This window comes from Archocentrus centrarchus, chromosome 23, assembly GCF_007364275.1.
Source record: "Archocentrus centrarchus isolate MPI-CPG fArcCen1 chromosome 23, fArcCen1, whole genome shotgun sequence".
NCBI lineage: Eukaryota > Metazoa > Chordata > Actinopteri > Cichliformes > Cichlidae > Archocentrus > Archocentrus centrarchus.
The window spans coordinates 992631-1007293 of NC_044368.1; the positions used below are offsets into that span (position 1 = coordinate 992631).

Sequence of the window (14663 nt, forward strand, 5' to 3'; positions counted from 1 at the left end):
GAACACCGCACCCAAGAGGCGACCAGGAGGAATCCTAATCAGATGCCCAAGCCACCTCAACTGGCTTCTTTGGATGTGGAGGAGCAGCGGCTCTACTCTGAGCCCCTCCCAGATGGCCAGACTGGTGCAGCATCCGCATCATTGCAGAAGCAGCCCTGATCCATCTGTCGATCTCCTGCTCCTTTCTCCCGTCACTTGTGAACATGACCCTGAGATACTTGAAGTCCTCCACTTGGGGCAGCAACTCGTCCCTGAGCCGGAGAGGGCACTCCACCTTTTCTGGCTGAGGACCATGGCCTCAGACTTAGAGGTGCTGATTCTCATGCCAGCCGCTTCACACTCGGCTGCGAACTGTTCCACTGTGAGCTGGAGGCCACCACCTGATGAAGCCAACAGGACCACATCATCTGCAAAGAGGGGTTACTAAACACTTAACCCAGCAACCTAGTTAAGGCCCCAGCAAGTTGGTTACTCACCTGACTGCTCTGGAAGTGTACCCAAGGCAAATGTGCTAACCACACAAAAATAAACTAAAAAAAACACACCAACAGGTTCAAAAGAACCATGTTACTAGTCCTACAGAGGGAAAGTCCACATTAGCAAAGATGCACTGCACTAAAGAACCATGCAGTCATCGTCTTCATTGGCTCCCTGTTAAATCTAGAATAGAATTTAAAATCCTTCTCCTCACCTACAAGGTCTTGAATAATCAGGCCCCATTTTATCTCGAAGACCTCATTGTCCCATATCACCCCAACAGAGCACTTCGCTCTCAGACTGCTGGCTTACTTGTGGTTCCTAGGATACTTAAGAATGGAGGGGGCGCCCGGGAAGCTCACTGGAGGAACAGGCGACCACATGCATTTGCCGCATTTCAGTGCTGGTGGTGCAGGCTCGACTCCTGGCCTGTCACGGATTTGCCCGTGTGTGTTCCCCTAAATCTTTCCCCTATTTCCTGTCTTAGTGCACTGCCAATAAAGCCGCTGTGGCCAAAAAAAAGAAAAAGAAAAAAAAGAAACAAAAAAAGAGTAGAATGGAAGGCAGAGCCTTCAGCTTTCAGGCCCCTCTTCTGTGGAACCAGCTCCCAGCTTGGATTCAGGAGACAGACACCCTCTCTATTTTTAAGATTAGGCTTAAAACTTTCCTTTTTGATCAAACTTATAGTTAGGGCTAGGGATGGCACGATACCACTTTTTTATGTCCGATACGATACCGATATTTTACATTTGGATATCGGCCAATACCGATATAAATCCGATATTTAAAATTGATCCAGGCATTTAAAAACCTAAAAAAAAAAGAAGTCAACAGTCTCACACAACAAAATCAAAGTCTTTTTGTTGTCCCACATACAAGACTAAGGACCAGGGTGGGCAGAGCTTTTTAGGCAGTGGCACCAAAGCTCTGGAACTGTTCACCACTCCAGCTCCATTTAGCTGACTCTGTGGCATCATTTAAAAAATAGTTGAAAACTTTTCTGTTTAACCAGGCTTTCTGGTTTCTGACTTTATTTTTATTCTTTTTCTTTTATATGGTAATGTTATGTTTTTAACATAGTGTTTTCTGGGGGTGGGGGGGGGGGGGTTGATATTGTGTTTTAATTATTGTACAGCGCTTTTCTGTCTGTGAAAAACGCTATATAAATAAACTTTACTTACTTACAACAATAACTATCACCTGAATCCTATGTGAGAAGGTGATGCTTATGGCATGTTGCAAATTTCATTAGGGCTGCAACTATCGATTATTTTAGCAATTGTGTATTCAATTTTATTGATTACCCAAGTAACTGGATAAGAAATACTTTTTTCGTATTAACAGTTCATCTGCATATTTTAACTTCCGTACTGCAGTTTTTCCCTGTGTGAAACAAACAGGGTGGATGGAGCAGCTACAAAGTTCTCTTTTCTTCACTTACTGATCAGGTGGTTGATGAAGGACCTCCAGCTGTTTCCCAGTAAAGGTTTAATGTAAAGGCTCCGCCTCTTTCCGCTTGTGCAGACAGACTGCACATAAATCAGCTGACTGCTGCTGTTGTGTCATCAGTGTTCACATGAAAAACTAGGGGCTGCGTGAGTGCAATCTTGTAATGCTTTATTTACAAGCATTCTCCTAAATACAATTCTACTGCAGGTCTATATTTAGTAACAAATCAGCGATTAAAGTATCAAAAATATTTTGACGGGGAAGGGGTTCTTCCGGTACCGGACGGTCACCAGTGCTAATAGCTGCGCTCGCTAGTAGTATGTCCGGGAGCTGAAGTGGAGAAAAAAATAACAGCTGATTTTCAGCACAGCGAGCACAACACACAAACAAGGCAGAACACAACAAGGCAGAGAGCGGTGGAGGCGGAAAAACATGTCAGCGATGATCGCTCAGTGTCAAAGGGAATCCGTCGCAGTGACGGAGGATTCTGAGGGGGTTGTTTTCTAACTCCTGATCCCCCACTCCATTCCAGTAGGTGGCGGTAATGCAGCTCTAAGCTGGTTTGGTCAACTGCAAACCCACAAGAAGAAGAAGACGACTGAGCCCTGTAATGCAGCTAATGTGAGCGAAACGTTATTTAATGTATCGGATTACATTTTATTTCTTTCCGATATTCGATCCAGTAATTTCAGCCAGTATCGGACCGATACCGATACTGAATATCGGATCGGTGCATCCCTAGTTAGGGCTGGATCAGGTGACCCTGAACCCTCCCTTAGTTATGCTGCAATAGGTCTAGGCTGCTGGGGGGGGGGGTTCCCATAATGCACTGTTTCTTCTTATTCACCTCCTTTTACTCTGTTTATACTCCACTCTGCATTTAATCATTAATTATTATTAATCTCTGTCTCTCTTCTTATTTTGAACCCGAAAAAAAAAAAATTAAACAGGAAAAAAAAGGTTTTGCAAGTGAAAAAAAAAGATGTGAAACTGGAAAAAAAAATTCTAAACTGCTTTTCAGATTCAAGTTTTTTCTTTTGCACTTTCAGATTTTTTTTTTCTGGTTCAAACTTATGGCCCTGTTTTGGCGTGGGGGGCGGAGCCTCAGATGACGGGGGTGTGGAATCATGGCTGACAATGGCTGAACAACATCGTCCCAGCTGTTGCATTCAGGGACCGGAGGGTTCACAGCCAGGAAGCAAACAATGCAACAACAGAAAGTGAAAACACGGGACTTAAATACACAAAAGGATTGATGAGGGAAGAGGAAACAGGTGAGAACACAGGTGACACTGATAACTAAGACGAGACCAGGGGAAGCAAAACTGAATACAACAGACAGGGGCTGGACGACTATCAAAATAAAACAGGAAGTATGACGAGGGAAACAAAGACGCAGACTTGACACCAGGGATACATAAAAAAAATGACAAAGCAGACCCAAGACCATAGATACAGGGGAGACGGGGACGAAGGAAACAGGACATCAAAACAAACTGGGGACTAAAACTCAGGAAAATAAAAACCAAAACACAAAATGCTGGGCAAACGGCCCAGGACCTGACAGTAAATGTGACTGAGGCAGCAAACTTCATGGTGCCTTCCAGAAAATGGGACATTAGAAGACTACCCATAAAATGGCATCTAGACTTAGAGCAGATACACTCTAAAAGGTAATACCTATTCTTACTTAAATTACGTTTGTGTGCTTTACTTAAGTCTCACTATACTGTTGATTTAACTCAAGCAATGTGAGTAATGTACATGTTTAGCCTGAGAAAGGTACAAGACTAAGTTCTAGTGTGTAAACTGGACTTGAATATTTTTGTTACTGGAGTGAATGCTGGGGTGAGTTCAGCAGTGCACATGCGCAGTACAGAAGTGCGGGAAGCTTCCAGAAACCCTGTGGACTTACACATTGGAAAAAGCTAATCTTCTCTAAAGGTGAGCTGTTCATCTTCATATTTTCATGTGTCATGTATGACTTTATTATTCAATGTATTGTTACAGGCTAGTTTTGCATGTTGATGCATAAACGTATTTGCAGACTAATGTTAATGTTAGCATGGGCTTATGGGGCCAATATTAGCTAAAACTGCCATGTACTGTATTTTACTTGAGAGCCTTTAATGTTTTGTCCATGATAAGAGCTCTTTACATTGATTACCTGTATTTCAAATGCAGCACGTTAGCATGTTTGTAAGCGTAAACCAGGCCTGCTAACATTCGTGTAGCCTTAATTTCACTCGGTCATGGAGGGTAATGTGACGTTCAGGAACAAGCTTCGTGTGGAAAAACTGCTGAACGATTCAAATACTGGCACCAGAACCCCGTCGGTGGAAAAGTGGCCAGTGGGAGCCGTTCTTTGTTTTTTTACGACTTTGCTTGCTTATAATGCTCTGGACATGGAAGCATGGAAAAAAAAAATGCAATGCATTCCACTAAATAAGTGCTCTCAACGAGCTGAACAATTATTTTGTATCACTAATTGTGAAGAATGTGATTCATTTTCTTCAGAAGATGCTTTTGCTTACTCTTATTGTTTTTCCCTTCTTGTAGACTAATGATGTTGTTGCCATGAGGACTGCTGTCCTGCGATGTCTCTCGGTTTTCCTCGGAGGTGATGAAAGAGACTTCTACAATGCCTCTTTTGTACGTATTGCAGTTTGGTTTGTTAGAGGTTCTGCACTTGGAAATCAAGATTTTCACCCCATTCTTTTTTCTCTTTTTTTTTTTTTCTTAATATCCACAGGATTCAGATGCCATGGCAGACTTCACCCAGGTTCCTGTGGGATTATTGCCTGTTTTTCCTGAAGTCAGTCAGCAACCAGGTCCGAATGCTCTTCACCTTGAACCATCCAGCATGTTATCATTCTGGAAGGTACAATTGTCATGGTTGACACTGATCATGCTGTTTGCCTCATATTTGGACTGACCTGTGCCCTCCATCCTGACTGTTCAAAATGCCTAAAAAACACCTTTGACTTCATTCAGAGGCTGATGCTCAGTCTGGTTTCTTTTTTTTTATGCCATTACTTGTATTTCTATGTTTTTTCATATTGTGTATTCATTTAATATATTTTTTTAACTTACTATCATATTTTAATTTGATTTTTTTTTTTTTTTTTGCACTGTTGCACTGTATTATCAAATAAGTTGGTAAAGTTCTTATTTTTTTTGTTGGATGCAATGTTTGGCACATGGATTACTTCATCAAGCTACTTATTTATTTCTATGTTTACTGCCAAGTATGTCAGAATCTGTCCTCCATATATAACTACTTAAATCACGTTTTTTTTTAAAAATGTTACAGTGCTAGAGTGCCTACTTGTTACAGTTCAAAATAAACTGTTTCAGTTGCTGCTCATTCAGCCTGTATGCTTACTTAAGCATCTTTCTTTTAAGCATCTTTATGTATATGTGTATAGTTTTTTGCTATTTTATTTTATTCTATTGAATTTTAGTTTTTAGTTTAGTTATTTGTTCTTACTCATCCTTTTCATTTTTTCTCTGTATTGAGCTGCTGTAATGCACAAATTTCCCCGTCGTGGGATTATTAAAGTTTTATCTTATCTCTTATCTTCTGGTATTACTGTTATTGAGCCCTGTGGAAGGGTAAAAACGTGATTAGTTTTGTATATGTTCATGTGTGGCCACATTGGCCTTTTGTTAAGAAGCTAAGGATAGTATTTTGTTAAAAATAAAACATTGAACCTTGTGAACTCATCATGTTTTGTTGTAGTTACTTCATTCATTTAAGGCAATCGGTTTCCTAGAGTCTGCTAAATAAACTGTACTGTTCCTGTAAGTTGGACTAACTTGATGTAGCTAAGTTAAGAACAGGTCAATTTACTTCCTATTTCTGAGTTGAAACAACTTCACTAAACTAAGTTAATTTAACTTAACACGATTAAGTTGACACAACAAGGTCTTAAGTACACTGAACAAGTATATGTTAAGTAAACATAAGACTTAATAGTTATACTTACATTTTTCAGGGCAATCGGTTTCCAAGATTTTCTTAAGGTCAACTTGTCAAATTTTAGAGTGTACACATGCACTTACAGCACTGTCCCACTGCTCTTTGTATCATGTAACTAAAAAAAAAATTTAAAATTCCATGCTGCTCTTTGTTATTCACCACCGCACCTTAAACCATTTCAAGTTGTTGCTGCTAGAGTAGAATGCTGCTATACCTGTTTTTAGTTTCAGTTTAGTATATTCTTCTATTTTTACTTGTTCTTGTTTAGCTACCTATTTATTTATTATTTATTTTTCTGTACTTATTTAAATTCTATTTCATTTATTACTCTAATCCTGTTTGACCTACAGAGCTGTGTCAACCAAGACAGCCCTACAGCATCCAGAGCCTTCAGGAACTCAGGGTGAATCTCGACCACCCCAGGATTCCTGCCACCAAGGAGTTTAACCACTACAGAAGTCGTGCAAGTGGGATTAAGGAGGTCCTCGAAGTATTCTTTCCTCCTCCTGACCAGTCGCGCAAAAAGTGGGCATGCACTATATGCAATGCATGGGAGCCCTGCATTGGGGGGGGGGGGGGGGGTTATTTCTCTAGTCTCCATTTTCTGTATTTAACAGCTGTGAATTTAATATGATCAATAACAGAGGGACGGAGCTGATTAGGCACCCCTGTGCTGCCCCCCCCCCCCCACCCACACACACACACACACACACACACACACAAAAGGCGCTTCTGAGAACGCGCTTGATCGCGACTGTTTTCATTTGAATCAAGAGGAGGCTTTTAAATACTCGGGTTAGCTTAAGTTACTAGTAGATAATTACGAGTCACTGCTTTGCAACTGTGTGCTGTAGTTACAATCTAAGTTATATTGATGAGGTGCTTTGTGTGTTTGTGTGTGTTGGGGGGGGCCGCAGGGTTGGGGTGGGGGGCCTAAAAATGTGTCTGCATACACCTCAGAAAGTATATAGCTGCGCTCCTGCTCCTGACTATAGCCTAAAATGGAGTCTGAATTCACTGAATGCTTTCATTTTCTTCCTCACCTCAACAGTGCAGCCCCTCCCCTCTCCATTCACAGGAAGTCACATGGCATCATTCCAGGTGTGTGAGAGACAGATCTCTGAGATATGAACGCCTCTGTTTGCTTAAATCCCACAAATATGAATATAATCCATCCATTCACTTCTGCTTATCCTGTTCAGGGTCCTATCTGTGCTCAAGGTCAGCACCCTCCTCCCACACCACAGACAAACATGACACAAACACAAATACCCCCACACGCACACAAAAGACAAAAAATATCACACACCCACTTACACCCACACACACAGTGGTCCTGAGTCCAGGACCAACCAGCCCCCTGTGGGAAAGTACTGCTCTGTCTGTATGTGCGATATATTTGCTTCCATGTTTAATTCACTTACATCAAATAAAACACACAGTTTTGGTGATGCTGGGATACCGTAATTAAAACATGTGGATAAGTCTTCACAAGTTCTCTGCCAGAACCTTTGAACGGGTGTAGAAGACCACATAGCATGGATATAGTTCTCAGCATGAGTGCCTGAACAGTGGGTGCATATATTTGTGTCTCTGAGGCCCATTTGGATCATCCTGTGTCCTGTATAGTGTATTCTATGGAGAGTTTTGTATTGTATGAGTTGTAAATTTGGACTTTAAGTAATTTTGAAAGTGTTGAAACATATCTGTGTCCAGAAGTTTTCATCTGGGTTGATGGAAAAATCTCACTCCCATTTTGCAAATGGGAGTGAGATTGAATCATTAATTTTTTTAATAATAACTTATTTCTTTTGATAACAATTTAGGGGTATAAAGATTTAGAAATTCTGTTACCAAAACAGGGATTTCTAATTTTTGATTATTTAAGTTGATGATGGACCTCAATTGCTGATATTCAAGAAATTTGCTGTTACCAATTCTATATTTTGAAATAAGTTCTTTAAATGAGATAAAGGTCCCATCATGAATAACATGTTCTAAATTCTTTCTTCTGTCTCCTGCCATGCTGAAAAATTCAGTACTGTCGTTTTCTGACATATATGGCTGTCTAAAGGGCTTGATTTGACCCACCTTGAAACATACTGTAATCTATTGGCTAAGAAATAGTGATAAAAGTTTGGAAGTTCAAGACCACCACTGCATGTGTCGGACCCACAGTATGGTTGGATGCATGAATAGACTTAAAGGGATACTGGGCATTCCCCCCCTTTCATTTTCCTTTTAGGTTATTGTTATTGCTTATTGTTACCGCATTCATTTATCCTCACACTGACATATATTATGCTCACTGACAATCCAACTGTAATATTTTAGTAGGGTAATTATGATCCAGAGAGTGAAACTCAAACAGGCACTGGGTGGGCCAGCTCAGGGGTCCCTCAAGTAAGTTGCAGGGGTCTGGTGTCGTTTAGTGCGTGAATGGCCTGTAGAGTGCAGCTTCTCACTGAACTGAAGTGCTTGTGTTTCTGACCAGTAAAGTGGAACTGTTATAAACTCATACACGTCTGGAAGTGTATTTTGTCCAAGTGTGCAACAAAAGTCTTCAAACTTATTCTTCATGTTTTATTTTTCCATAAAAAGTTTGAAATGTTTGAGTCTAGTGACATAATAAACCTTCGGTTGCCTGGTTTAGGGATCAGTGAGAACAGATAATTGATTTTAGGCAGAATCATCATTTTTACTGTGGCAACTCTCCCCATGAGAGATATAGGTAGAGTTCCAACATGTGAGGTCATCCTCTATTACTTTTAGTAGAGGAATAGGATTTAACCGTACCAGGTCAGACAGCTTGGTGGAAAAATTTATACTTAAATATCTAATGTTACCCGACTGTAGTGAGGTAGTGATGGTGTTCTGAAAGTTACAATTCAGAGGTAAAACTGTTGATTTACTCCAGTTGATGGAGTAATCTGATATAGATGAGAACTTTTCTATTTTTTGCAAATTTTCTATTGTTTAAAAGCTGTACATTAATGTTAACAGTAAATTGATATTCTTTCTTGTGAATTTTTTGTTGGGCCAAGTTGTACATAAAAAATGAGGGTGTTATTTTAGGAAGGTAAAGATATTGTGCATGTAAAATATTTGACAATGGAGCTCTACAGGCCGACAGGTCTCTTGTTTTTTTTTGTATTTTACACAGTGCTCCAAGTTTTCAGAATTGGGGTTGTATTATTAAGACTCATCAGGAAACTCAAAGACTTCAGACACCATCATACACTCCTACTGTCTGTGCACTGAAGTCTGAGAGAGCTTCCAAGAGCAGTGATGGAGGATTTTGGTGATTTGTAGGCAGTAATTTCATATTCGTTGATCTTTAAAGTTGAAGATAAACTGCTCTGAAGCAAGTTCAGCACAATTCATTTACTCAATCCCACAAAGCTTTTTGAAATAATGTCAACAAACTGCAACAACCAAAATCCTCTTTGGCTCAGTTTACAGCATAAATAGTCTCTTACTTTGTATTTGAGGGTCCAATTTCATCACTGAAGACTGGAGGATAATCTTTGGAATGGTCCCTTTTCATAGACGGACAGCTTGACCCTGAGGACTCTGCTCTGCCCTCCTCTTCCTCACTCATCTTCAGACAGTCTGAGCGAGAAACCAGCAGCACCGACTGTGAGAGCAGATCAGGAAACATGACATCATGTTTATGCAAAAACTATCAGAACAGGAAATACAACACACACACACACACACACACACACACACACACACACACACACACACACACACACACACACACACACACACACACACACACACACACAGTCCAGGCTGTAATAAACCCAGATGAGCCTCCACCTCATAAATTCATAGCTCCCTCCATTTTCTCTGACTCAGCAGAAGAAACATGTTGGAGTGACCATCAGCCAAGCATTTACTTTCATCTGTGTGACGTCACAAACTCGAGCACCAAAATGCACCAAAACAACTTTCAGTCGTTGATCCAACCTGAGAAACAGTCATGTGACTTTTTCCTGTCACAAACTGTTTCTGAATATTCTGGCAGCACATAAATGCACAATAACACTCACCTTGTTGTCCTCCTCCTGCTCTGTGACTGTAAAACAGAGTCTGAATTCACTTTGTTGTCTCCTTACCTGAACAACAAAGCTCCTCCCCTCATCATTCACAGGAACCTGAATGACTTCATTCCAGGTGTGTGAGACACAGATCAGTGCCTCTCTGTGATATCAGCACCTGTTTGCTTAAAATAAACAAATATAAACATGATATATATTCATTGAGGTCAAATCTTTGTTTTCCTTTTGTATCTTATTTTTCTGTTTTTGTGTGTGTGTGTGCCACTCGCAGCAGTTTATTTTCTATTTCAACAATTATCCAAACAATTAATTTACTGATGGGCTGTAACAGCCTCAGCTTTTAGATTTAGCTTTAATGTTCCTCAGTGTAAGCATTTATAAACTGATCAAGATCAGCCTTCACTGTTGGTTCTCTTACAGCCACAGCAAAGACATTTCACTGCATTACTGTGAATAGTCAGAGTCAATAGTTTTTCACATTCAACTAAAAATATAGGGAAACTTTCCAAGTGTTTAATAAAGTTTTGTCAGTAAAGCAAACATGTTTGTAGAAGAAACATCTCAGTTTTTATAGAGCTGTCTACATGCTACTCACACAGATTTCAAATATTTCAGGATAACTTTGGTAGGATGAGCTATTTTAAATAAGGAATTGCAATTCATTCCAATTCCAGATTGTATCAGGAAAAAAAGAAGCTGTTATGAACAGATCCAGGTAGGAGCCAGGCCTGATCTGGACTCTAGACACTCGGTCGGAGCAGGACACATTACCTGTGGGCAGTCTAGACACTCAGGCAGAGTGGGACCTGCAACAAGTTCCAAGTTGTGGCTTGAGTAGGCTGCAGAGATCTGGCATCAGCAGATGCAGCTGAAACAGTCTTTGGCTGGGTCTCAGCAATACTGGGAGCTCTTGTTGTGCTGGCTGGGGCTGCGGTGCAGGGCACACATCCATTTCCTCCAATGGCTGGGGCTGCTTTGGGGGCTGCTGATGACTCTGGTGACTGAAGAAGAAGAGCTGCAGCTGATGCGGACACTGAAGACTGAAGTGGTGGTTGCAGAGATGCTGAAGATTGATGTGACGCTGGAAACTCTTCATCAACAGTTTCAGTTTTAATACCAAAAGCATTTTTTGAGGAGAGATATTCTCAGTGGTTGGCTTGAAAATTATGTTTGGAGAGTTATTGCCTACAAATTCAATAAAACCAGATTCACAGAGCACAGACTTACAACAAAAAATGTTTTTCTCATTTTTAGCAGGCTCAGAAATACAGTCTTACTCATGGACGGAAAGTTCTTCAATGGCCTGGTGCCGGCATACTTTGGATGGAAAAGCAGGTGAGGGGTGAGGCTGCACAGGGCATGCAGCATTGCTAAGCTGGGGCTGTGCAGACCTCTGTGTGTTGACAGGTCCCGAGCTCCTGATTATGCCACTGAGAACCATACTTCCTCCTGCGTGGAGCTGGTTGTAACAACAACAAGGAGGAGTCTTTTCCAGGTGTGGCAGGTGAGTGGTATAATTTGCATATTTTAATCTCTGGCAGCTCAGGTGGAGGAAATGCAGCTGTTGAGTGTGGTGGCTGCCACAGCGATGCTTGGGTACACAGCTGAGGGTACCTGGGTGGAGAGAGCAGTGAGCAGGGCTGACAAGGTCCCTTACTCTAACTGGGACCTTCCAGGGCTAAGCAAGTGTGCCAAAAAAAAAAAAATCATTCATAATCCGGGGCAGGCCACAGCTTCATTTCATCTTCTCTCTCAGGAAGCGTAGAGAAGTTTGCTGCCCCTCATGCTGGTCTGACTCCACTGGGTCCATGACTGGCCAGAATCTACTGTCGCAATCAGTAAAAGCTGACGGTGTGTGGCGTGTGAAAAGGTAAGGATCCAAATGCAGGACGCAGAGGGCAGATGAGGGTAACAAAAAGCAAACCTTTATTATGACGATAACTTAAATAAAACAAGCAGAATAACGAAACTAAGAAATACCTAAACAGGGGAAGACTGTTATTGAACACTAGGCGCACAGTGAACACAGGAACGAGACACAGCCATGACAACAAGAAGACTCTGACAAGAGACAGGGGGAAGACTGAGACAATAAATAGACAGGAGGGTGATTAGGGATAATCAGGGAACAGGTAACAGGTGGGGTACAAAGCTGAATGTAATCACAAAAAAAGATGAGGAAGTAAACAAAACAGAAACCACAAGCGACAAAGAACGAAGTCAGGCAGATGACTAAATATGAACTGAAGGCTACCAGGAACTTAACTAAAGGTACAGAATGAGAACACAACCAATAAAATAATAGAATAGAATAAAATGCCTTTATTGTCATTATACAGGATGTACAATGAGATTGGAGGGCCACTCCTGTTCAGAGCCATGCAATAGAAAGTCAAACTCTCTAAAATAAAAATAAAAATATAATATAAAAATATACAGAAAATAAAATTTATAAAAATATATACGTTGTAAAAACAAAACAAAACAAGTGTATAAATATAATAATGAAGATGATGAATATTGCACTAGTGAATGAATACTGGATATTACCAATATAGGAGTGATAGATATTGTTCAGTATGAATAATCTAATATTGCACAGAGATGTGGGTGTTGCACAGTTACAGTGGGTGAGTGTGTGAGTTCAGGGTGGTGATTGCTCTGGTGAAGAAACTGTTCTTGAGTCTGTTTGTTCTGGCTTTGATGCACCTGTAGCTCCTGCCAGAGGGCAGCAGGTCAGAGGTCAAAGCCAGGGTGTGAGCTGTCCTTGATGATGTTCCTGGCTCTGCTGATGCAGCGGGAGGTGTAGATGCCCATCAGGGAGGGGAGAGGGCAGCCAACGAATCTTTGTGCTGTCTTGACTACCCTCTGAAGCCTGACCCTGTCTGCCTCAGTGCAGCTGCCGTACCATACTGTGATACAGTAGGTCAGCAGGCTCTCAATGGATGAGCGGTAGAAGGTCAGCAGCAGGTTTGAGTCCAAGTTGTTCTTCCTGAGGACCCTCAGGAAGTGAAGTCGCTGCTGAGCCTTCTTGATAACAGCTGTGATGTTATCTGACCAAGAGAGATCAGCAGAGATGAGGACACCAAGAAACCTGAAGGTGTGGACCCTCTCCACACGCTCGCCGTTGATGTAGAGGGGAGCTGGGTCAGTCCTGTGCTTCCTGAACTCAATGAACACAATGGCAAACTAACTCACAGTCCATTAAACATGAAAATGTTTGCAGACCTAGGACAATGACAAAGAGTAAGAGCTCTATTGAGACAAGTATTCCTTTAACTTTAACTAGAAGTGACTTCATGAATTTCATCATAAATAAAATTCTAGCCATTAAGGAAAAAAATTATACATAATCATCTCAAAGACATATCTCCATGTTTGGCTGTTTCCAACACTGCTGGTATTTGTTTAGACTCTCTCTGATTGATCTTTAAGTTAACTTCAATATATACACCTGATTCAAATGATTGAATTACCTCCTCAGTATGCAGTCAAGTTCTCCAGAGTCCGGCAAATGACTTCTATATTTGACTCAGGTGTGTTAGATCAGGGACACATCTAAAACCTGTAGGACACTAGACCTTGAGGCCTGGATTTGAGGATCCCTGTCTTAAAGACATAAAAGCCTGGATGACCTCTAATTTCCTCTGTCATAGTCCAGCTCAAGGGCCATGACAAATGATGGGAGAGACACCAGTTAAATTCAAGAGTACCAGTTTATTTTGCTACAAACAACAAGGTAACCCAATATAAGCCCAAATGAACAGAAAACATGGTGCTGGTTAAAGGGAGGTAAGGGGGAGAAAGAAAAAAAAAAACCTCTCCAGAGTTGAGACAGCCAGCTTTTAAATGCTCCAGGTAGACTGGCCAGGTGCTCCCATTTGCACTGCTTAACTCTGCTCACCAGGAACCTTCAAGACACAGGCAAACAAGCAACAGCAGGCCCTGGCCAAGGCAGAGGGCCGCCAAATGGGCTTCATTAGAAATTTCAGAAATTTCCCTCTGGGATCAATAAAGTATTCTGATTCTGATTCTGATTACTTTGGCCTCCAGTAATGCTGTGAGAAATCTTGGAGGCATTTTTGACCAGAATATGTCCTTCAATGCACATATTAAACAAATATGTAGGACCGCCTTTTTTGCATTTGTGCAATATTTCTAAAATTAGAAACATCCTTTCTCAGAGTGATGCTGAAAAGCTCATTCATGCATTTATTACTTCTAGGCTGGACTATTGTAATTCATTATTATCAGGCTGTCCTAAAAGCTCCCTGAAAAGCCTTCAGCTGATCCAAAATGCTGCAGCTAGAGTACTGACAGGGACTAGAAAGAGAGAGCAGATTTCTCCCATATTGGCTTCTCTTCATTGGCTCCCTGTTAAATCTAGAATAGAATTTAAAATCCTTCTCCTCACATACAAGGTCTTGAATAATCAGGCCCCATCTTATCTCAAAGACCTCATAGTATCAAAATACTAGGAATAGCAAGACACATATCCAGAATATATACAATGGCAACTAAGTGGGAAAGACACAGACACCATAATAACAACAGAGAAGACTTGAAATGGGAGGGAGGAACACTGAGGTTCTCCCTAAGCAACTGAGAACACAAAAAAATATACTTAAGAACCTATCCAAGACATAACATAAACACAAAGCAAACCAAGAACCCATAACACAAAAAAA

The 14663-nt window shown here is 41.0% G+C and overlaps 1 protein-coding gene and 1 long non-coding RNA gene across 4 annotated transcripts in view; one reads left to right on the top strand and one right to left on the bottom strand.

The window, feature by feature from the left end:
- Window positions 1-14663, bottom strand: part of LOC115773686 (NLR family CARD domain-containing protein 3-like) — a 72290-nt gene that overhangs the window by 38172 nt on the left and 19455 nt on the right. For all 3 annotated transcript variants that reach the window (XM_030720548.1, XM_030720546.1, XM_030720547.1), the window contains exons 1-2: window positions 9967-9989; window positions 9388-9545 (exon numbers count right to left, since the gene is read on the bottom strand). In XM_030720548.1, coding sequence (XP_030576408.1) covers window positions 9388-9509 — 122 coding nt within the window. In that variant the 5' untranslated portion in view covers window positions 9510-9545; window positions 9967-9989. Of the gene's footprint in view, window positions 1-9387; window positions 9546-9966 lie in introns of those variants that run through there.
- LOC115773698 (uncharacterized) lies at window positions 3688-4950 on the top strand. The gene is made up of 3 exons (XR_004019115.1): window positions 3688-3870; window positions 4486-4578; window positions 4679-4950. It is a non-coding gene; the product is annotated as an uncharacterized LOC115773698 (long non-coding RNA).